This window comes from Melanerpes formicivorus, unplaced genomic scaffold (assembly GCF_026170545.1).
Source record: "Melanerpes formicivorus ecotype bairdi unplaced genomic scaffold, bMelFor1.0.p_v2 SCAF_15, whole genome shotgun sequence".
Taxonomy (NCBI): Eukaryota; Metazoa; Chordata; class Aves; order Piciformes; family Picidae; genus Melanerpes; species Melanerpes formicivorus.
In genome coordinates this window covers 1,273,264-1,298,282 of record NW_027142367.1, presented here as the reverse complement: position 1 = coordinate 1,298,282, position 25,019 = coordinate 1,273,264, and the positions used below count along the sequence as shown (strand labels likewise).

The 25,019-nt window shown below is 43.6% G+C and overlaps 1 protein-coding gene across 1 annotated transcript in view; it reads left to right on the top strand.

Moving 5' to 3' along the window:
- The window catches only part of MOCOS (molybdenum cofactor sulfurase), a 244,289-nt gene that overhangs the window by 83,610 nt on the left and 135,660 nt on the right, over positions 1-25,019 (top strand). The window contains exon 4 of the mRNA XM_068147762.1: positions 8,557-9,198. Within this exon, the coding sequence (XP_068003863.1) occupies positions 8,557-9,198 (642 nt within the window). The remainder of the gene's footprint in view (positions 1-8,556; positions 9,199-25,019) is intronic.

Below are 25,019 nucleotides of genomic sequence, written 5' to 3'. Positions count from 1 at the left end.
CCAGAGCTGTATTCCAGATGTGGCCTCACCAGGGCAGAATAGAGGGGAAGGAGAACCTCTCTCAACCTACTAACCACATCCTTTCTAATCCACCCCAGAATGGCATTGGCCTTCTTGGCCACAAGAGCACATTGCTGGCTCATGGTCAACCCCAGGTCCCTTTCCCCTTCACTGCTCTCCAGCAGGTCAGTCCCCTAGGAGTGATTCTTTCCTAGGTGCAAGTCTCTAGACTTGTCCTTGTTGAGTATCATTAAATTTCTCCCTTCCCAGCTGTCAGCCTGTCCAAGTCTCAATGAATGGCAGCACAACCCTCTGGTGTGTCAGCCACTCCACCCAGCTTGGTCTCATAATCACATCACACCCCAAGCCCCCATCTTGATGAGTGCACGGTGTGTGCACAGTTTGGTTCATCTCTCCAAAAAGTTTAATTAGTTGTGCAACAGTATTTTCCCATCTGACCACTGAATCTGTAATTTTATTGCATCAGAAGGAGAGCAGATTAATTGCAATAACAGTTTTCAGGTGGCTGTGGCTGTCTCTTTCATGGGTGCCTCCACCCATGAAACAGATGGTCTTGGTAACATTCATGGTGTCATGCCATTTCTAACTCACAAGTGATCAGACAGTCTTGCAGGTTTCAGGACCACTGACTCTACTCCTCTTCTACTACTACCCTTAATGCTGATAGGAAGATTTTGTAGTTTTGTGTAAAATGCTTCAATGTTCTTCATAGAAAGCACAACCAGAGTTATGCTGACATGGACCATACGCCACATGAAACACAAGTAGCAATGAAACAGTGGCCAGTAGTCTTCCAGGGCTTCACTCTGGTGGCTTTTGCTCAGAGCAAGGGGAAATAGAAATTGCTCTTGAGGGTTTGTCTAACCTGTAAGGGATACCTATGCTATGTAAGGTAAAATGCTGTTGAAATGGATTAATAGATTCATGTAGTCCCTCTGTATTTTGAAAACAGACTGAGATGACTTCAGATTAACATTTCCATCTAAAGCTATTTCCAGACAAAAGCATAGTACTCACACAGCAGCCCTTGATGAAACAAAGCCTGTTTATGTGCAAGTGCTTGCCATAGTTCTTGTCACTATAGTAACTGAAGCCTAAGTTCACAAAATCACCAAATTCCTGCTTACCTCTGCTTACCACATGAGTACCTCTGAAGTTCTGGGCCTAAGTTGTTTCCCAAGTGAATGTGAACTCACTGTAGAGGCCTGTTATGAATTACATGCAGTGATCACTTCTTTGAGCAATAGATCTGCAGCTGAATCCTGGACACTGTGTAATGATTTTTTGTAGTCAGACCTTCAGCCATACTGTGAAAATATGTTGAAGAGGTGGATCTACAAGATTGTGCTGGAAACAGTCAGTTTCTGAGCTTCTGGACATATGGGATCAGAGTACTTCATCACTGCTATGGGTCCATTTTATATAGTTGAATCATTTTGGCATGAAAATACTTTGTCTTCATCCAGCTCCTTTCACCTTGTATTTTGCACTTTTTCCAGAAGAAGAGGTTAATATCAGAGTCAGCAATACAAATGTCATCATTGATATAGCTATCTTCATTTATGGTTCATGTGTTTCAAAATTAGGATCAAGGCTTAATTTCAGAGCAGAAATTGAATCAGGAACCATCAGATGAATCTTAACATTGGGAAGATGCCTGCCTGGAGGGAAGGGATGCCATCCAGAGGGACCTTGACAGGCTGAAGAGGTGGGCCCATGACAGCCTCATAAGGTTCAACAAGACCAAGTGCAAGGTTCTGCATCTGGGTTGGGGCAATCCCAAGCACTGATATAGGCTGGACAGTGACTGGCTTGAGAGCAGCCCTGAAGAAAAGGACTTGGGGGTGCTGGGGAATGAGAAGCTCAACAGGAGCCACCAGTGTGCACTTGCGGCCCAGAAAGCCAATCACATCCTGGGCTGCATCAAGAGAAGCATGGCCAGCAGGTCAAGGGAGGTGATTCTCCCCTTCTACTCTGCTCTGGTGAGACCCCACCTGGAGTACTGTGTCCAGTTCTGGAGCCCCTATTACAGGAGCAATCTGGAGGTGCTGGAACATGTCCAGAGAAGGGCTGCAAGGATGATCAGAGGGCTGGAGCACCTCTCCTATGAGGACAGACTGAGCTGGGGCTGTTCAGTCTGAAGACGAGAAGGCTCCCAGGAGAACTTCTTGTGGCCTCCCGGTATGTTAAGGGGGCCTACAAGAAATCTTTTGAGGGACTTCTCAGGGTGTCAGGTAATGATAGGACCAAGCGGAATGGGAAAAAGATAGAAATGGGTAGATTCAGATTGGATGTTAAGAAGAAGTTCTTCCCCATGAATGTGGTGAGACACTGGAACAGATTGCCCAGGGAGGCAGGAGATGCCTCTTCCCTGGAGGTTTTGAAGGACAGGCTGGATGTGGCTGTGAGCAACCTGCTGTATTGTGAGATAGAATAGAATAGAATAGAATAGAATAGAATAGAATAGAATAGAATAGAATAGAATAGAATAGAATAGAATAGAAGACGAGGTTGGAAGAGACCTTTGAGATCATCAAGTCCAACCTATCACCCAACACCATCTAATCAACTACACCATGGCACCAAGCACCCCATCAAGTCTCCTCCTAAGCACCTCCAGTGATGGTGACTCCCTGCCCATGGCAGGAGAGTTAGAACTAGATGATCCTTGAGGTCCCTTCTAGCCCTAACAATGTATGATTCTAAGTGGGCATCCTACTAAGGAGGCAGGCAGCTATACTTTTCACAGGCTATATATTCAAGTACATCCATTGTCTGATAACCATAAATAACAGTGATTGAATCTCAATGCATCAGAGGCATGAGTCCTTAAACTTCTAAAATGGTGGAAGAAGATTTCTAGCCATGAGAGACTGTTTAGGACTGGCACACTTTGTCACGACTGGGATCACAACACAGCTCAGGAATGAACTTGCTTGTGGTCAGAGTAGCAAATCCCATGGTACATGGTACCTGTACAGGGTCAACTGCTCTTCTACTGCCTCTCAAACCTACCTTAGTGAAAATACAACACCTAAATACATAAGGGAGGACTCAGTAAGTCATGAGCATATGTCGGTGCTTATCTCCTGCACCACAGAATAAGCCTAACCGTTGCTGGGTAGTATGAGAAATACTAGGTAATGTTTTTGAAGTTATGCATAGTTATTCTCCCTTTACAATCCAAAATACCAGTGACATGCAAATAAATAAGTAAAACTTATTTGGTTTTGAAGGCAAAGCCATTTTGTCATTGGTCATTGACAGTTGTTGGTTATCACATGTCCATCCCCTGCCACAAACAGGGAAAATGAATTGACCAGGGTCAGGGTTTCTGGTGTATGTTTCAGTAATAAAAATTGTTGTAGTTTCTAACAGATTGATAAACTACAAGGAAAAAAAAAACACACAAGCAAACAAACCCAACAAAACCAACAGCAATAAACCAAAAAAACCTACTGTAGATGGAAAGATCACAGGAGGACACTGTTTAAAGGCCAAAGATTTTCTAGACAAAAATTCCATTACAGAAAAGGTAAGCAAAGAATAGTGTTAAAAAAAACAAGTGGAAACAATGACTATAGGACTAGGGGGAATGGGACAAAAATAGAAATGGGCAGATTCAGAGTGGATGTTAGGAAGAAGTTCTGCACCCTGAGGGTGGTGAGAGACTGGCACAGGTTGCCCAGGGAGGTGGTAGAAGCCTCATCCCAGGAGGTTTTGAAGGCCAGGCTGGATGTGGCTCTGAGCAACCTGCTCTGGTGTGAGATGTCCGTGCCCATGGCAGTGGGGTCGGAACTAGATGATCCTTGAGGTCCCTTCCAACCCTAACAATTTTATGATTCTACAATGCAGTCTTTGTTTCTACTCAGGAGATGCCTAAATAAAAAAGTTATGGTCTGTGCTGGGTACATGGTGTTTGGAAAGGGCAAATGTAGTGATCTTAGTTGTTTAGTGCATCTTAGAGTATATTGAGATGAAAACACCTCATGATGAAGTTGTTTAGACAGGAACTGAGGAGATATACTGCTAGTCCATGTCAAAAATATTCCCATGTTTTGTTTTCTTTTTTCTTCCTCATTGTGACTCCTAAGATTTACTGCAACAATACTTTGAATTCTAACACATTAATGATTTATAAAGTGATTCAGATTAATTTACAGTTTCCTATTTGGCAATTAGTTTGTACAAATACAGTTTGGAAAGATTGGGTTATAAGTTGTTTGATCTTTATGGCTAGTCCTCTTTAAATGGTTACCTAAAATATGCATTTGTCTACAACTACCTGAAGAGAGGTTGTAGCCAGGAGGGGCTTGGTCTCTTCTCCCAGGCAACCAACACCAGAACAAGAGGACACAGTCTCAAGCTGTGCCAGGGGAAGATTGGGCTCGAGGTGAGAAGAAAATTCTCTTCAGAGAGAGTTGTTCGCCATTGAAATGTGCTGCCCAGGGAGGTGGTGGAGTCACCATCCCTGGAGGTGGATTGGACATGGCACTTGGTGCCATGGTTTAGTAGCCATGAGGTGTTGGGTGACAGGTTGGACTTGATGATCTTTGAGGTCTCTTCCAACCTTATTGATTCCTTGATTCTATTCTGTTATTATTTTTTTTTTCTCCTGCTTTCCTGGTGGAATTGAATAGCAGGTACTGAATTTTCATTTGGAGAACCTATGGTGTAAATCTGCAGAGTCGTTTATGTCCTAATTAATGAAAAGTCTGGAATTCATGAGTGGTTTTACAAATCTTTGGCAGTTGTTCAAGCACTGGAGTGAAGGGGTCTGGCTGTTACTGCTCACAAAAAATATCCACAAAGTGGTTTGAAAATCTGGTAGCTATTGATCTTCCCTCTCCACACAAAAAAATAACTATTTAATTCTGAAGGAAACAGTTACTCAGAGGTTTTCTGCACATCTAAAAAGTCACAGGAGTTACAGCCTTCTGTCAGTGTGAGGAAATATATTTGTGTTCTGCATTTTAGACCAAACTGTACCAACAGGTATCCTGCAGTACCAGGTTTTATGGTTTTCATGATCCCTTCTGAATGTTTTGCTCTTCTGTTTCTATGTGGTGCCATAATGCCACCTTAAATTTTAGTTTGCTCTGTCAGCATGCCCAGTGTGACACTGAACCTCCTTCTGGATGCACACTTTTTAATGACTTTCAACTCAGTGTGTGTGCTTCTCATAGGCTTTATTCATCAGAGCATCCTTTCCTGCAGGAAGACCTTCATAGACATTTAAGAGCTTCTGGTCTTCTCAAGATGTGTGAAGCAATTCTCCAGGCAATTCTGTTGTGCTGCCAGCTTTGCAGAATTGGAGGGGGGAATTTATTGGGTGAAGACAAACAACTAAGGCCCTTTGTAAACAAACAGGTATCTTCACAGTGTGTCTCCAGTGAGCTGGACAGTGCTTAGGAGAATAATGTAATAGATTGTGATGCTTCAGTTCAGATGGATGACCATGAATACAAAGAAGGCAATGCTTTCAAATATAAAGAGATGTTTTTTCATCACTGACATATACCTAGTGGAGTTTTGTGGAGGGCTGATAATTCCCCCCAATGTAAAATTGCCAGACCTGCTCAGTTGGAAGCAAATGAAGCTGTACTTACAAGCAAAACTACAATCCAAGCAGCCCAGAAAGCTGATCACATCCTGGGCTGCATCAAGAGAAGCACAGCCAGCAGGTTGAGGGAGGTGATTCTCCCACTTTACTCCACTCTGGTGAGACCCCGCTTGCAGTACTGTGTCCAGCTCTGGAGCCCCTATTACAAGAAGGATCTGGAGGTGCTGGAGCTGCCAGTGGTAATGTGGAGTGACTAGCTCTAGCTAAACTATTAATGCAGGCTGTTGGATAATATGACTCAAAATACGTGATTATGGAGATACTTAAAGGCCATTATTAATTATGTATGTATTAAATGTATTCAATGAGACAGCAAGATTATTTGACTTTCCCTACCAGTGTTTACCTTAATGTAGTAAGGCATTTTAGCTCAACTGCAGTCATGGAGATACAAAATTCTCGTGGCACCTTCTGTAAAGCTTTAGAACACCAGCTAACAGAGTGGTGTTAGCATATGTCCCCTGTAGTCATCAGTGGTTAGGCCACACCTTGAGTCCTGTGTCCAGTTCTGGGCCTCTCAGTTTAAGAAAGATGTTGAGATGCTCAAACATGTCCAGCAAAGGGCAGCAAAGCTGATGAGGGCTGTGGAGCACATCCCTGTGAGGAGAAGCTAAGGGAGGTGGGGTGGGGTTGTTTATCCTGGATAAGAGGAGGCTCAGGGGAGACCTTATTTGCTGTCTACAACTAACTGAAGGGAGGTTGTAGCCAGGTGGGGGTTGGTCTCTTCTCCCAGGTACCCAGCCACAGAACAAGAGGACACAGTCTCAAGATTTACAGGAGGAAGTTTAAGCATGATCTTAGAAAGAAGTTCTTTACAGAGAGAGTGATTGGCCATTGGAATGTGCTGCCCAGGGAGGTGGTGGAGTCAACGTCTCTGGAGGTGTTTAAGAAGAGACTGGATGACGCACTTAGTGCCATAGTCTAGTTGATTAGATAGGGTTAGGTGATTGGTGGGACTCGATAGTCTTGGAGGTCTCTTCCAACCTGTTTGATTCTGTGTTTCTATGATGTGTACTGAAAAAATTCTCCCCTTAGTCAGCGTCCTTTGAAAAGTGGACAGTTGTAATGTTATAAAATACTGCCACGTTTTGCAGCTGTGAGCCATAATAGATCAAGCTATCGGTTTTCTACAACAAATCTTTAGTCCTGCTGCTGACAACAACCTTATATATGGCTATAAATCTTCCAGGAGTATAAGAAAGGTGAATTGCATTTCATTGTAATGGAGTACATCTTACGCAAAGACAGAAAGCATTAGGAATTCTGTGTGTAATAGCCAGTGCTTCCCAATAGCTATGTCAAAGTAGAGGATGTCATACTATGTATTGCAGAAGTCATTCAGATGTCTTGCAGCTTTCTGTCCCTAAGAACATTGATTTTATCATAGCAGTACAGCTCTACTTCAGGAGTTCGTGGCATTCACATTATAAACCTTATTCTGAGTTGCTCACAGCTCTTCTGCTCTGCACACCACAAGTCTTCCTGGAGAAGGAAGTTCCATTAACTCAATTTCTTTTGCTTTATTTATTTGTTTTCCTTTTTTAACATGATAAATACTACAGTCAGAAAGGTAAGTCTGACTTTGAAAATTCTACCTCTTTTATCATAGAATCATAGAATCAATAAGGTTGGAAGAGACCCCAAAAATCATCAAGTCCAACCTATCACCCAAGACCTCATGACTACCAAACCATATTTTGCAAGTACTGGAGTCATAGTAATTTTATGAGGCCTTTAGACCCCAAAAGCAAAACAGATTCACAAAAGAACATATTTCTTATTGAAGCCAATCAGGAATGTAAACTGGTTGGTTCTTGCTTGCTGGGTGCTGCACTTTGGCCACAACAACCGCATGCAGAGCTACAGGCTGGGGTCAGAGTGGCTGGAGAGCTGCCAAACAGAAAGGGACCTGGGGGTACTGATTGACAGCTGGCTGAACATGAGCCATCAATGTGCCCAGGTGGCAAAGAAGGCCAATGGCATCCTGGACTGCATCATGAATAGTGTGGCCAGCAGGAGCAGGGAAGTCATTGTGCCCCTGTACTCTGCATTGGTTAGGGCACACCTTGAGTCCTGTGTCCAGTTCTGGGCCCCTCAATTTAAGAAGGATATTGAGACTCTTGATTGTGTGCAGAGAAGGGCAATGAGGCTGGGGAGAGGCCTCGAGCACAGCCCTATGAAGAGAGGCTGAGTGAGCTAGGATTGTTTAGCCTGGAGAAGAGGAGGCTCAGGGGAGACCTTATTGCTCTCTACAGCTTCTCAAACTGTGTCCTCTCCCTCCCATATGGAAGGTTCTGCATCCTTCTGATCATCCTCACGGCCCTCCTCTGGACCCCCTTCAGCATTTTAACATCCTCCTTGTGCTGGGAGCACCAGAACTGGACACATTCCTCCAGGTGGGGTCTTAAGAGAGCAGATTAGAGGGGGAGAATCACCTCCCTCATCCTACTAGTCACACTTCTTTTGATGCAGCCCAGGATACTGGCCTTTTTGGGGTTCAAGTGCACATTGCTGGCAGATGTGTTTTTTGTCAACTAACAACACAAGTCCTTCTCCTTGAGACTACTCTTGAGCTGTTCCTTGCCCAGACTGTATTTCTGCTTGGGATTGCCCCAACCCATGTGTGAGACCTTGTTGAACTTCATGAAGTTGGCTTGGGCCCACCTTTCCACCCTCCTTACAAAGCACAGCCACTTTCACTGCAGTATTGGAAAGAGTCTCCTGTGGGGAAAATGATTCAGGTTACAGTTGTTGAAATGTATTGCTCTATTTGGAAAAGCTTGTCTACTTTTATTCATCTCAGATGTCAGTCAAAAAATTATGCTAAGGGAAAAAATAACCCAAACAACTCACACAGCAATAAAATAGAAACATCAGAAAATAACTGGATTTTTTTTTTATTTCTTTTTTAGAATATTGCAACATTTTCACACTACTGCTGAAGATTACACCATCATTTTCACATCTGGATGCACAGCCGCTCTTAAACTGGTAGCAGAAGCATTCCCTTGGATACCCGAAGGCACAAATCAACCCAGCAGTCGATTCTGCTTCCTAACTGATAGCCACACATCTGTGGTGGGCATGAGGGGGATAACTGCCTCCATGAATGTCTTGTCTGTTCCAATAAAACCAAAAGAAATCTTGTTATCAGAAAAAAACAGGCTGCTGGCAGAAGACCAAACCTGCACAACACCTCATCTTTTCTCTTACCCAGCTCAAAGCAATTTTTCTGGTACCAAATATCCCCTTTCATGGATACAAGACATAAAATCTGGAAAACTCTGCCCCATCAAACTACCAGGGAAGTGGTTTGTTCTACTAGATGCAGCTTCATATGTGAGCAGTTCTCCTTTAGACCTGGGAGTTCACCAAGCTGACTTCATCCCCATCTCGTTCTATAAAATCTTTGGATTCCCGACTGGTTTAGGGGCATTATTGGTAAATAACCGGATTGCTCCCCTCTTGAAGAAAACCTACTTTGGAGGTGGAACTGCTGCTGCCTACCTTGCAGGAGAGGATTTTTATGTCCCAAAGAAATCCATAGCAGAAAGGTAAGCTTTGTTTAACAAAATGGCAGGGGAGGGAGGTGGGGGGTTGAGGGGAGTTGCTGATTATTGCTCACATCAGGCAAATGTCTTAAGATTAGTGCACACACTGGGCTGTGACACCTGAACTTCTTTATGTGGTTGGATCTGTATTTCACATCTCCCTCACCTCCAGCCTAAACCTCCCCTCATGCAGTTTGAGACTGTGTCCTCTTGTTCTGGTGCTTGTTGCCTGGGAGAAGATACCAACCTCCACCTGGCTACAACCTCCCTTCAGGGAGTTGTAGATGGCAATAAGGTCTCCCCTGAGCCTCCTCTTCTCCAGGCTAAGCAACCTCAGCTCCCTCAGACTCTCCTCACAGGGTTGTGCTCCAACCCCCTTTCCAGCTTTGTTGCCCTTCTCTGGACACATTCAAGTGTCTCAATGACCTTCTTAAATTGAGGGGCCCAGAACTGGACATAGGACTCAAGGTGTGGCCTAACCAGTGCTGAGTACAGGGGCAGAATGACATAAAGGTCAGTCCATGCATTTACTAGTTTATATTTAAGGTTCTTCAGTGTAACATTGATTTGTTTTTGAAATTCTATACCTAGAGCAACCATGCCAAGGTTGCTCACACAGTATGACTCTCAGACTGGAAAGTGAGGTCCACATGTTTCACTGGAAAGGTGGCATGCTTTCCTCTAAATAGAAGCTTTATCAGAAGAATATGTGCAGCAACATAAACTACCTAAGGCATATACTTGTAGTGCTGTTATTCCCTGACTGAGATTCTGAAGAGGATGTGAAGCTCTCCTACAGAAAACAAAGGACACCTAAAGGAGGCCCAAGCATAACACACATGAGGAAATACAGGGCTCCTTAAGCTTCTCCAGTACTATAGCACATTGAAAGCCCACTTGTAGTGATGCTTGGTCTCTCTGCCTCTCTCCCACATGTCAGCAATAGCTTACATAGTAGTTTACACAAATGCAGTAAAAGGATATTCCTTCCTGACTCATATCCATTACATCTGCACAAAAGAAATGCTTGAGATTATCACTTACTATCAAACTGTAGTCTTTGGAGAGGCTAGAGACGAAAAGCGGAAATGACTTAAAAAGTCCTTCGTGCCCAGCATTCATTTATGGATTCAGCAGCACAGTAACTTGCCTCTCCCATAGCATAAGTGTCTGACCTTTCATTGTACCTGTAGTAATGCGTAATTATTCTTCATGTCTGTGTTTGCTCTGAGAGCTGCTGTGAGGTTTTGGCTCTGGACTGAGAAATGTGCATGCTGGCTGCATAATCATGGCTCTTTCTATGCGTGGCCAAGAAGGCCAATGGGCATCCTGGCCTCCATCAGGAGCAGTGTGGCCAGCAGGAGCAGGGAAGTCTTTCTGCCTTGTGCTCAGCACTGGTTAGGACACATCTTGAGTCCTGTGTCCAGTTATGGGCCCCTCAATTTAAAAAGGACATTGAGAGACTTGAACATGTCCACAGAAGGGCAACAAAGCTGGGGAGGGGTTTGGAGCACAAGTCCTACGAGGAGAGGTTGAGGGAGTGTGGTGAAGAGGTTATTAAATTTATGAATATGAAATATGACTTATGAAAATATTATTTTTATTAATTATCAAACTATTAATAACCGATGAATCACTAACTTATATACATGTTCTAGTGCACGTTCGTGAAATAGATTCCACAACTGGCTTAGTGTTATGATTATAACGTAATTGAACTGTCTATAAACCCTTTCTATATTTATATAACGAAGGGTGCAGTTCTGCCGCTTGGCCACTAGAAGGAGACTCGGCGGGACGCGGGCGGCTTCTGGCTATACACAGCAATATTACAATCTTTCTATGCGTCAGTGCTTACTCTGCTAGACACGGATACTTTGAACTGAGTGCTAATAGATGGAAAGCATGTGGAAGATATTCGGTTCCCTTCAGACAATAGGGATCGGTCCTGGTCGAGGTCAGTCCATGGGATCGGCCTTCAAAAGTCGGCTCGCACGGCAGGGCGGGACGACGGTGGCCGGTAGGTGGGCTCGAACGACACGGCAGCTGGCAAAGCTACGGGGGTCGGCCCAATCACGGTGGTTCTCAGGGCTGATGCAAACAGCCTCACGGAGAGAATGCAGCTGCGTTAGGCAGCGGATTCTCATTTACCGAGCTTCAAGGAGCAGCGGGACTCTTGGAGTGGTCCCGGGTTCAGTGCAGTATAGGCACGAACAATGCTTTAGTCTTCCCTGAGGTTCACAGGGCTCAGAGCGGCACTCAGCGGCTTCTCTCCTGCTACGGCGGGGCTAGGCATATGTGGACTCGGTATCGATCAAGTCCCTTCTCCCCAGCAACTGGGCAGATCTTACCCACGGGGGTTGGTCCAGTCCTCCGGTGGCACGATGGGCTCTCCAGGTCAGTACGACTGGCTGTAGCGAAGCTGGATTCCTCAGAAACAGCGAAGGTCCTCCCTCTGGGCTTCTCACCATGCACGGGCTTTCAGTATGCGTGCATGTATAACAGAAGCTAACAACAATAAGCTCAATGGCAAAGGCTGCAGCTCGAGAATTACTCTCTCGAGCAAGCACAGAGACAAAGTGAATGAGGGGGCAACTTGTTTACCAACTGGGGTGATACTTATAGATTCCTCGAAGCTGGGCTTGACCAATGGGCACTCTCATAAACAACTGGCTTCAGCCTATAGAAAGCATGAAGTGAGAATTATGCCCATACTTGGTGTCAGCACAAGCACTGCATGCGCTGGGTGCGTGCAAGCCTGGCTAATGCCTTGGCTTTTGTCTTCCTCCAAGGGAGGGGGAACTTGCCCACATGCTGGGACAAGATTCAGTATCTGGGCATAATGTGCCAAGGGAAGGGAGCTGAGATTGTTTAGCCTGGAGAAGAGAAGGCTCAGGGGAGACCTTTTTGCTCTCTACAGCTTCCTGAAGGGAGGTTGTAGCCAGGTGGGGGTTGGTCTCTTCTACCAGGCAACCAGCATCAGAACAAGAGGACACAGTCTCAAGTTGCACCAGGAGAGGTTCAGGCTCAAGGTGAGAAGAAAAGTCTTCAAAGGAAGAGAGATTGATCATTGGAATGTGTTGCCCAGGGAGGTGGTGGAGTCCCCATCCCTGGAGGTGTTACAAAAAGGATTGGATGTGGCACATGGAACCATGATTTAGTTGTCATGAGGTGTTAGGTATTAGGTAATAGGTTGGACTTGTTGATCACTTGAGGTCCTTTCCAACGTGGTTGATTCTGTGATGCTGTGTGATTCTGTGAACAGAAATTGGTGTGATGCATATCCAGTTAGCCTTTAAATTTAGAAATAAAACCAAAAGGGAAATAAAGGTGTTCTCTCCTATGTTGGTCTTTTTTTTTTTTTTTAAACCAAAAATACTTTGAAGTGCAGCATTCTTTCAAAGTGAGGATCAAAGGACATAAAACTCCTGCAGTCCTAAGGTGCTCCTGCATCCCCTGCAAGCAAAGGAGTGAACCTACTTTAAGTCAACCTGAGCAGGCTCTGATTTCTGAGTGGCTTTTCTAAAGGTATTTGTCAGACAACTGCTGAGATTGTGTAGTGGATAAAAATATCTGAAATGTGTTTTACATCTCAATTCTGCTTTTATATCTTTTTTTTTTTTTTTAATAAGAGGGGAAAGTTATCACAGTATCACAGTATCACCAAGGTTGGAAGAGACCTCAAAGATCATCAAGTCCAACCTGTCACCACAGACCTCATGATTAAACCATGGCACCAAGTGCCACGTCCAATCCCTTCTTGAACACCGCCAGTGATGGTGATTCCACCGCCTCCCTGGGCAGCACATTCCAATGACAAATGACTCTCTCAGTGAAGAACTTTCTCCTCACCTTGAGCCTGGTGCAGATTGAGACTGTGTCCTCTTGTTCTGGTGCTAGTTGCTAGAGAGAAGAGACTAACCCCTTCCTGGATACGAACACCCTTCAGGTAGTTGTAGAGAGCAATGAAGTCTCCCCTGAGCCTTCTCTTCTCCAGGCTAAACAATCCCAGCTCCCTCAGCTTCTCCTCATAGGGCTTGTGCTCAAGGCCTCTCCTCAGCTTTGTTACCCGTCTCTGGACACGTTCAAGTGTTTCTATGTCCTTCCTAAACTGAGGGGTCCAGAACTGGACACAGGACTCAAGGTGTGGCCTAACCAATGCAGAGTACAGGGGCACAATGACTTCCCTGCTCCTGCTGGCCACACTATTCATGATGCAGTCCAGGATGCCATTGGCCTTCTTTGCCACCTGGGCACATTTGATGGCTCATGTTCAGCCAGCTGTCAATCAGTACCCCCAGGTCCCTTTCAGTTTGGGAGCTCTCCAGCCACTCTGACCCCAGCCTGTAGCTCTGCATGCGGTTGTTGTGGCCAAAGTGCAGCACCCGGCACTTGGATTTGTTGATTGCCATCCTGTTGGACTCTGCCCATCTGTCCAGTCAGTCGAGGTCCCTCTGCAATGAGGGAACCTTGAGTGTAGCTCTATCTTTGGTGCCTTTTTCAGGAGTTTTCATAGGCTGATTAATTATAAAGCTTTCAGACACTTGAGGCTCCCACTGCTTCCAATAGCTTTTTTTTAAACTAGATCAGAAGGCAGCCCTGGTTTAGCCTTTTTCTTCTACAGACTTATAAACAATGAATTTATCCAATTTGATTTCACAATCAGACTGGATACAGAGAGTCTGGTATGGAAATGAGGCAACCTACCTAAAATTGTCAAAGATTACAACTGGATACCCAGACATGTGATACAAGTTCCCATTAGTGACCAGTGTCATGCAGACAGGCTAAGGGATTGTGCTTTGGTAAATGTCCGTGTTTGTTCTCACCTAATTATTTGGCTCTTATTTAAAAACTTAGTATTTCAAAGGTCATGTTTAGAACATTGTTGATGTTTTCTGTAATCTCTAGCAAACTGTGGAGATTTAAAGTCTGGTGAGGCTTGAATTTTTCAAAGATAGGTCAGGAATGAGAAGAACCAGTTTCTTGAAAAAGATAAAAACAGCATCATTGAAATTCTCCGTCAATGGCCTGCAAGCTGTAGCATCCACTTTTTTCCCCTTTTTTCTTTCAGATGTTCTGGGTTTTCACTTTGTTATGTTTTTAAAGTCTTTCTCTGGTAATAAAATACAGAGATAGAGCACTTGGGAACAGAAATACTACACTTAAAAAGGTATGTCAGGCCCAAACTAGTATTATACCTTATCTGTGGTCCATGGTTCTGTTTCCTTGCTAGAACTGAGACATCTGGGTTGTTATTCTATGAAGAACAACTCTACCCAGGTTCTATTGCTGCCAAATTGCAGCAAGGGATCTCCATCTTTGGAGGTAGCCAAACCTAGCTGGAGAAGGCCCTGAGCAACTTACTCTAGCTGGGTGTATTTTAGGCATGAGTTTGGACTTGAGATCCCCCAGGGTCTTTTCTATCCTTTGTGGTTCTGTGGTTGATTCTGTGCACCTCTGCTGAGCTCCATCTGCATTCTCCCTTTAGGCATGTGTTTGTGATTTCAAAGGGTTGCTCTGTTAAAATTGTTCTTTAAAAGAAGCTTGTTTACAGTGCTGAATTAACTTTGGGATTGAATACACTGGAACATGTCATTTCACGTGGTAATTCAGACGGAAACATGAACAGTAAAAAATACCATTGGAAGAGTGGATTAGAATATATGCTTCTGAATACTGTTAGCAGAAGGTATTCCTCATCTATGAATAATCAAAGTGTAGCATACAAAGGAAATAGCTTTTTCTAAGCCAAGGTGAAACTTGAGTAATCACAGAATCACAGAATTGTTAGGGCTGGAAGGGACATCAAGGATCATCCAATTCTAACCCCCCTGCCATGGGCAGGGACATCTCACACTACAGCAAGTTGCTCACAGCCACATCCAGCCTGGCCTTAAAAACCTCCAGGGATGAGGCTTCCACCACCTTCCTGGGCAACCTGTTCCAATGTCTCACCACTCTCATGGGGAAGAACTTCCTAACATCCAATCTGAATCTAACCATTTCTAGTTTTGTTCCATTCCACCTAGTCCTATCATTACCTGACACACTAAAAAGTCCCTCCCCAGATTTCTTGTAGGCCCCCTTCAGATACTGGAAGGCCACCTCAGAGCCTTCTCTTCTCCAGACTGAAGAGCCCCAACTCCCTCAGTCTGTCCTCATAGGAGAGGTGCTCGAGCCCTCTACTCATCCTCGTGGCCCCAAACTATTGAAAGGGTATTTATTTATCTTTTCTTCCCAGGACATTCAAAATGGTTACCTTGTGTGTAATGGATACAATTATTCCTAGTATTTCTGGTACTTTATTTTGTTTTTCTTACTGTACCAACTATTCTATCACAGTCTCTTTAACATTCCTTTAAAACCTTTAAATTACTTCCATGTTTTTGCATTTCAGAGGACTACTATAGTCTTATTAAGTGAACCTTTATAAGCATGTTTATTGTATTTTCATCCTTGTATCAAACAGCTTGACATATTTTTTATTACCATTCACCAATCTAGCCTCATTTCCAACATGTTTTTTTCTGCACAGCCTGAGATAATAAAATAATATGATTATGTATAGGAAGAACTCAGTGATAAAATATTCCTCCTCTGTCCCATTTTTCATTTGTGTCTGGCAGTGCTATTCAGAATCTGATCATCCTGGAACTTATGACTAAGGGGAAAGAAGTGTTATCTGTAAATTGGATATCTGCATCTTAGTCTACTGGTGTGATAAGTCTGGTGTATTAGCTGTTGTGTGGTTTTCATTTACAAATGCAATTTCAAAGTCTTTGGAAATACAGATGGCCTGACTTTGTCCCTGATGAGTTTTAGTACCTCTTGCCTCCGCTGCCTAAATAATGTGACAACCCCAAAGAAGCGTCCCTGCTTTTGTAGTCTGTGAGGGAATAGAATAGAATAGAATAGAATAGAATAGAATAGAATAGAATAGAATAGAATAGAATAGAATAGAATAGAATAGAATAGAATAGAATAGAATAAGCCAGGTTGGAAAAGACCTTTGAGATCATCAAGTCCAACCTATCATCCAACACCACCTAATCAACTAACCCATGTTAGTTGGTCACCCATCTGGTGATGATGACTCCACCACCTCCCTGGGCAGCCCATTCCAATGGCAAATCACTCTCTCTATGAAAAACTTCTTCCTAACATCCAGTCTGAACCTCCCCTGGTGCAGCTTGAGACTGTGTCCTCTTGTTCTGGTGCTGTTTGCCTGGGAGAAGAGACCAACCCCCTCCTGGCTACAACCTCCCTTCAGGGAGTTGTAGACAGCAATAAGGTCTCCCCGGGCCTCCTTTTCTCCAGGCTAAGCAATCCCAGCTCCCTCAGTCTCTCCTCATAGGGCTTGTGTTCCAAACCCCTCACCAACTTTGTTGCCCTTCTTTCAATATGTTCCAGCAAGACAAGATCTTGGCCTTAAAAAATCACCCTGTTGACTACTATTCTTTTGTTCAAGCATTTTATTATGCAGCTTTCATGTTTCTGTGATGTTTAGAGATCTCCAAACCAGACTGCTTACGGGGGATTTTCCAAAGCTGTAAAATTCCTGAACAAGCATCCTTTCAAACAGCACTGTTGACTTTCACATAGGATATTTGGGAAGCGATGGGGTCTGTAATGGTGTAGCACAAGGGCTAACCTGCCTGCTCCACCAACACAGAAGTGAGGGGAAGAGTAACACATACAACTCAGAGTTGAGATATTGAGATAAGAGTTCAATATAACATAAGATATCATAAGCACAATGTGTAATGATCTTAGCTAATAATATAATTAATCTAATTACACAATTAATGATTACATTGTCTTAGCCTATTTGCAGAAGAAGTGAAGGGAAAAAAAAGGCAGAAAACAGAAATCCAAAGCTGGCAACTACCCAACTCCCACGTGTTCTGCTGCCATACTTGCAGAAAAACTCAGCACCCAATAACTCAGAACCCAGAAGCAGCAACTGGTACAGGAAGCCTCCCATGTTGCAATCTGAACTGCAAACCCCACAAGACTTTGGTCCAGTTACCACTTTCACTGTTTTGAAGCTGGCATGACTGCAGCATGGTATGAATAACAGCATCAGACTCAACTCATTCCATGACAGGCTCTTCATCTAAATTCTAATGGGGATTTGGACCACAAGCCTACCTTCTGTACTTGACAGACCTATTGCTGCCACTGACAGGGTCTTGTGAGCCTGAACAAACAATAATAGGGTGAGAAAGTCCCTTGCTTCCCTTTGCCCCTCGTTAATAACCTGTACCACAGAGATGAAGACAGAGGCCTTTGAGCAGGACTGTGTAGGACTCTCACATGGCTGCGCTCCCTGTCTGACAAAAAAAAATTCTTTCATTTAGATGATAGAACTGAATTCTGACAACTTTTACAATTGTTTTTCTAGCCCAGAACTGTGGAAAAATAAAAGGATTATTTACTTTCTGAGTAACTATATGAAAGCTCAAGTAAACAGTTACTCTTTCCCTTCTCTGCTGGGGTGTAAGTACCTTCTGGAAAGCTTTTTGCAGCCTGTCCTGTTAACTCACAGTATCACAGTATCACCAAGGTTGGAAGAGACCTCAAAGATCATCAAGTCCAACCAGTCACCACAGACATCATGACTAGACCATGGCACCAAGTGCCACATCCAATCCCCTCTTGAACACCTTCAGGGACGGTGATTCCACCACCTCCCTGGGCAGCACATTCCAACGACGAATGACTCTCTCAGTGAAGAACTTTCTCCTCACCTCCAGCCTAAACTTCCCCTGGCGCAGCTGGAGACTGTGTCCCCTTATTCTGGTGCTGGTTGCTAGAGAGAACAGACCAACCCCCACCTGGCTACAACCTCCTTTCAGGTAGTTGTAGACAGCAATGAGGTCTCCCCTGAGCCTCTTTCTCTCCAGGCTAAACAACCCCAGCTCCCTCAGCCTCTCCTCCTAGGGCTTGTGCTCAAGGTCTCTCCCCAGCCTTGTTGCCCTTCTCTGGACACGTTCAAGTGTTTCAATGTCCTTCCTAAACTGAGGGGTCCAGAACTGGACACAGGACTCAAGGTGCGGCCTAAGCAATGCAGAGTGCAGGGGCACAATGACCTCCCTGTTCCTGCTGGCCACACTGTTCCTAATGCAGGCCAGGATGCCATTGGCCTTCTTGGCCACCTGGGCACATTGCTGGCTCATGTTTAGGTGGCTGTCAATCCGCCTCCCCCAGGTCCCTCTCTGTTTGGCAGCTCTCCAGCCACTCTGACCCCAACGTGTATCTCTTCATGGGGTTGCTGTGGCCAAAGTGCAGTACCCGGCACTTGGACTTGTTAAATGCCATCCTGTTGGACTCCACCCATCTGTTCAGTTGCTCAAGATCCCTCTGCAGAGCCTTTCTACCCTCTAAAAGATCAACATCTGCTCCCAGCTTGGTGTCATCTACAAATTTGCTGATGACTGACTCAACCCCCTCATCCAGATCATCAATGAAGATATTAAAGAGGATGGGGTCTAGCTTTGATCCCTGGGGGATGTCACTGGTGACTGGCCTCCAGGTGGATGTGGCACCATTCACCACCACTCTCTGGGCTCGACCCTTCAGCCATTTCCTAACCCAGCACGGAGTGTTGCGGTCCAAGCCACGAGCTGACAGCTTAACCAGCAGTTCTAAGGACATACAACGTGGCAACTGGCATTTACTGTGTCATCCATCACTCCCAACCAGCCAGCTTCTTTCATATTTGATGCAAAGGAAAGTTTTGCTTATTTTTTCCTCTGTCATCATTAAGGAAGCATTCACATGTCATTTTTCAGTCTAATCCCCCAGGTGTTTGGGGTTTTTTCAATAATGAAGTTGTTTCCTTGCACAAAATTTCAGTCAGCAGTCAGAACAAACTGAAAATCCTGTGGGAATCATTTTTGATCTTGCTTCACCATGGGATTCACCTTAAACTGCAGGATCTGGGATAAACTGAAAACAAAGTCTTCAACAAATGCTTGCAGAGCACAACTAAACACTTAAAAATATGTCTGAGAACATGGATTAATGGGCAGTCACCCAACGAGAACTACCAATGTAGGAGAACTTTGGAGAGGCAGTACAGCTGGCAGTGATGAGACTTACTTTAGTCAGTCAGCCTCAGGTCTATTCATCTGTACAACTCTTGGACCTTCTTATTTATATTCTCAATGTCTTGCCTTGAAAACCCCTATCAGTTTTGAAGACAGCCTTTATTCCTGAACTTATATCTGAGCAGCTGGTGTTGCCTTTCTCTTGAGCTACACAGCTGGACAAGTTTGGTGGCTAGGGTATTCCAGGTAATACAAAACTCTTGTGGGTTTAAGGCTGTATGTCTTAATCATAGAGAGTTCACCACTTCCTGCAGACACCTCCCTGAGTACAAATTCATCTGTATTTACCGCGATCTCCCAGCAAAGATTTCGGAAAAAGCAATCATCTTCCTCTCTACTCCTGGAATGCCTTGAGTCGTGTTTTCATTCTCAGTGCTCAGTGCACAGGTGGTAAATCCCAATCTGAAGTGTGTCACATATAGGGCTTAAAGCTTTAAATGATATGGATGAACCTCCACTACATCACTGATTTCAAAGGTTTGGGTCTGTTGCAGCATTCCCAAACCCCTTCTAATCAAACCAGTTCAGGTTCTCAGTGCCATCTAGCCACAGTGCCACAGACATTTCCATTGTCTCTGAGGAATATGCTACACTTAGGCACAGTGGACTGTCTGTGCTAGGCTGCAGACTACAGCATGGAAAAAAACACAGAAAGTGGGAGGGGGTTCTGGCAGTGGAGGTAGTAGATCACACAGTCACACAATGGGATCTTGCACATTTCTTAGCAATCATAAATAAACTGAGATTAATAAGAAATATAAATTCAAAGAATTTTAAATTGTACTATGGACTCTCAGGCTTGAAAGTAGGCTGAACTAAACTAAGAATGTTTCTTCTTTCTTTGCCAAAGTGTCATGAAAAGCCAGGAATAGTCATGCCCCTAATGTAGTCACTTGCCTAGCACACAGAGGCCTATGTAAATCATATCAATCATCAATCACAGAATCACAGAAAGCAGCTATTTTGAAGAGACCTCAAAGATGATACAGTCCGATCCTCAACCTGAAAGGTCAACACATGTCCTTAAGAGTCAAGTCCACAGGCTGTTTAAACACCTCCAGGGATGGTGACTCCACCACTGCCCTGGGCAGAATATTCCAATGTTTGATTACCCTTTCTGTGAAGAAATATTTCCTAATACCCAGCCTGAACCTCGCCTGCCACAACTTGAAACCTTTTCCTCTAATCCTGTCACTTGACACAAAGGAGAAGAGGCTGCCCCTGTATCATTAAGAACCTCCATCCTACTATACAGCTGGCATCAAATTGTTGGCTTACGTATTTTTCTTAAAATATAAAGTGTTTTGAGATTATAGAAAGAAAGAAATTCTATTCTATATCAGGGCTCTCTTTTGCCTTTGATCGAATGATGAAAATTCTGCCTGAACCAGGATGTATCTTTGCAGGTGGTGTAGGGAGTTCTTATACTCAAATTTAAGCCCAAACCTTCTCCCTAAGTATTCTCTGGGAGGCTTAGTGAACTTAGTGAAATTCCTTGTGAATTTTACAACATTTGTTTTCTGGTGATAAATTTATTGTACATTTTTTTTTTTTTTGTGCTTTTTAGATTTCACATTTGTGGTTGATTAATTGGAGTAATATTTGAGGAAAAAAAATGATAACTTGTTTGCCATAAAAATCATGGGTTTTTTTCCTTCACCATTCATACTGTATATTTAGAATGTCTTGAAATTAGCATGTAAAAGGATGAGACCATCCCTGGAAGTGTTCTAGAGGGGATTGGATGTGGCACATGGTGCCATGGTCTAGTCATGAGGTCTGTGGTGACAGGTTGGACTCAATGATCTTTGAGGTCTCTTCCAATCTTGCTGATTCTATGATTCTGTGATTCTGTGACTGGTTTTTTGACCCAGGCAATATTTACCACATACCAGTCTTGTTCAGACAGCAGAAAGGGATTGGTTTACTTCCAAGTGCAGGATTTAAAGCTTTTTTGCACTCTCTCTTTACCTCAAGCAGCTCATAGGAACAGAAATTGCTGTAAATACTCCATGGTGTAGTCTGTAATTAGTATAATGCTTGTTGTTTGAATCTTGAAGTCTTGGAGGCAAAACCATGTGCTAAGGCAGGCATATAGAAGAGATGTAACTAGTATCAGGTGGTCAGTTAAGGCATTTAATATTATTTTAACCTATTTTTAATGTGTTCCAAATTCTCCAGCATCTGTATGTATTTTTTTAACTACTTCCCCAGTAATGATGAAATTATCAAACTGTCTGCTGAAACTTCATTGGCTCCTTTGGACTGAGTTTAATATTGGTTAACAGAGTGCAGCATGACATGTGCAAAAAGCACCAAGCTGAGGAAGAAGCATGTGCTGTCAGTAGGCGTCTGCATGGGGCACATACTTATGTGCCCCAAGAACCACCCAAGAAGAGATGAATCTGTATCACATCTTTCCTCCTTCCTCAGGAAAGCAATTGCATTTCTAACCTTAGGTGATACTCTAGATCTGCTGCCAAACAGGAAAAGAGTGATAAGAAGGTCATCAGGGCAGGGAATAATGATGATATGCCTGATTTTTTTTCTGTGGGTTTTGGGGTTTGTTTGTTTGGTTGGCTGGGTTTGCCTTTTTTGCTGTTGGGTTTTGTTTGTTTGGTTAGGTTGTTTCTCCTTTCTTTCTTTCTTTCTTGCTTGCTTGCTTGCTTTCTTGCTTGCTTTCTCGCTTTCTCACTTTCTCTCTTTCTTGCTTTCTTGATCTCTTTCTTGCTTTCTTGCTTTCTTTCTTGCTTGCTTGCTTGCTTTCTTGCTTGCTTGCTTTTGTTCTTGCTTTCTTGCTTTCTTCCTTGCTTTCTTGCTTTCATTCTTGCTTGCTTGCTTGCTTGCTTGCTTTCTTGCTTGCTTGCTTTCTTGCTTTCTCTTCTTGCTTGCTTTTAGTGTTTTGTTTTTTTTCCTGGTTGTTTTGTTTTGTTATTAAAGAATGAGATGATGTGAGCAGGAGAAAGGCATGAGATAATAGAAATGAGGAGAAGTAGAATGGAGATGACAAAAAGGGAGTAAAGGTTGAGTTGAGGCTCATTGGCTTGACTGCTCACAGCTATGAAGACAGAGTTTCATTTCCCATATTCAGATGTGAGCTGAATCCCTTATGGCCCCACTCTGTTACCAGACAGAGCAAAGCCATTAAGGCTGTGAACATCATGCCAGTCCATTTGCTAGGGCAAATTGTGAGCTGGTGCTTTTGCAGGCGCAGCTCCATGTCAGGCCACTGGCACCTCTTCAGAGACACACACTCCGGGGACAAGGCTGTCTGGCTGCACAAACGCTGCATTTTGAACCATCTTGGTTGCAACAGGAAACAGTAATGGTTTGGGGTTTAAAACAGAGTATTGCGAAGAAACAGGAGCAGTGTGTGTGGGAGAAATATTAGTGTCTGTTCTCCAATTCAGAAAAGGTTTGAATCATAGTATTTAAGCCAAACTGAGGTAGACCTCAGAAACTTTGCTGGTCATTAATGAGGAATTCAACTTCTACTTTCAGAAGAAAAGGTTTCTGCTAATTGCAATAATGTATTTCTGTGTGAATCCTTTCGAAAGCAAAACTCTGATGAAGTACATAATTTCTTCCTGTCCCACTCCAACTTGTGTGGGTTATCATTATTCTTTTCAGTGGGAAGGAGGCAGAGGGAAGCAAGATGTAGTGCCTGGCAATTAAAAATACTGTCTGAATGCAATCCAAGTTTAGTTCTTCCAAAATGGGCTGGGGATAGGTCATAGAATCATAGAATTGTTAGGGTTGGAAGGGACCTCAAGGATCATCTACTTCCGAAACCCGTGTCATGGGCAGGGACACCTCACACTACAGCAGGTTGCTCACAGCCACATCCAGCCTGGCTTTAAAAAAACTCTGGGGATGAGGCTTCTACCACTTCCCTGGGCAATCTGTTCCAGTGTCTCACCACCCTCATGGGAATGAACTTCTTCCTAACATCCATTCTGAATCGAACCATTTCTAGTTTTGCTCCATTCCACCTAGTCCTATCATTACCTGACACCCTAAAAAGTCCCTCCCCAGGTTTCTTGTAGGCCCCCTTCAGATACTGGAAGGCCACAAGAAGGTCTCCTTGGAGCCTTCTCTTCTACAGATTGAATAACCCCAACTCTCTCAGTCTGTCCTCATAGGAGAGGTGCTCCAGCCCCCTGCTCATCCTCATGGCCCTTCTCTGGATACATTCCAGCACCTCCAGATCCTTCCTGTAATAGGGGCTCCAGAACTGTATGCAGTACTCCAGGTAGGGTTTCACCAGAGTGGAGTAGAGAGGGAGAATTGCCTCCCTTGACCTACTGGCTATGCTTCTCTCATTTCCTTTAACATTTTATCCTTAATGCACATAATCATCATACAATGAAAACTTATAGTCCTCTAAGAGAAACTGATATAAAAGAGATGTCAGGAAATGCCTGACCACGAATAACCTGTACTCCACCCCTACTATAATGCACTAATGCATTATAGTTGCGTGACCTGAGGTTAATCACTCTTACTTTGCTTTTATCTGCCCTTTTCAAGAAGAAAGTGTCAAAAATGAATGATCTGCAACCTGCTGTGCATGGATCTCCCAAGACCCATGAACTCAGCCTAAAGGCTCCACAATAGAAGACCTTCATATCATGTGTCAAGCATATACGTGATGTTTTGAAAGAGCTACTCACCTTTGCTTGATTTTTAAATACCTACTTGGAGTCATGTTTTTAAAATCTGTATTAATAAGGTATTCTTGGTCAGACTTAGCATTGTTAGTTTTATCAGAGAGAAATTTTATCATCAGAGAGAAGAATAAATCAAGTCAGAATACATGAGTCCAAGTTGAAATGCCCATTAATGTTTGCCTGTTAATAGCTGAAGACTCACAAAGCTGTCTTTAGTGTAATGACTCAAATTATGTGACTTTTTATGTGGAACATGTCCAGAGAAGGGCAACAAAGCTGGGGAGGGGTTTGGAGCACAAGCCTTATGAAGAGAGGCTGAGCAAGCTGGGGTTGCTTAGCCTAGAGAAGAGGAGGCTCAGGGCAGACCTTATTGCTCTCTACAACTACTTGAAGGGAGATTGTGACCAGGTGGGGGTTGGTCTCTTCTCCCAAGCAACCAGCACCAGAACAAGAGGACACAGTCTCAAGCTGTACCAGAGGAGCTTTAGGCTAGATGTCAGGAAGAAGTTCTTCCCAGAAAGAGAGATTGGCCATTGGAATGGGCTGCCCAGGGAGGTGGTGGAGTCACCATCACTGGCGGTGTGTAGACTGGATGGGGTGCTTGGTGCCATGGTTTAGTTGATTAGGCGGTGTTGGATGATAGGTTGGACTCGATGATCTCAAAGGTCTTTTTACAATCTGGTTTATTCTAGTCTATTCTATTCTATTCTATTCTATTCTATTCTATTCTATTCTATTCTTACAGGATACCCATATTACAAGCACAGCATTGGTTTAGGTTTTTTTTTTCATCTTCTTACTAGTCAAATATATACAAGAGTGCATCTGGCAGTTGTGCTCTTGGGAACCAATGAAAGTAACATCTATGGGCTTCTTAAATAAATTTAACTTGGAATACAAAGGAAAATATTAATGTTCTTCAGAGAAAACAAAACAAAACAAAACCGAAACCAAACGTTTTGCAGCCTTTCTTGATTTTAACATTAGAATGGAATGGAATGGAATGGAATGGAATGGAATGGAATGGAATGGAATGGAA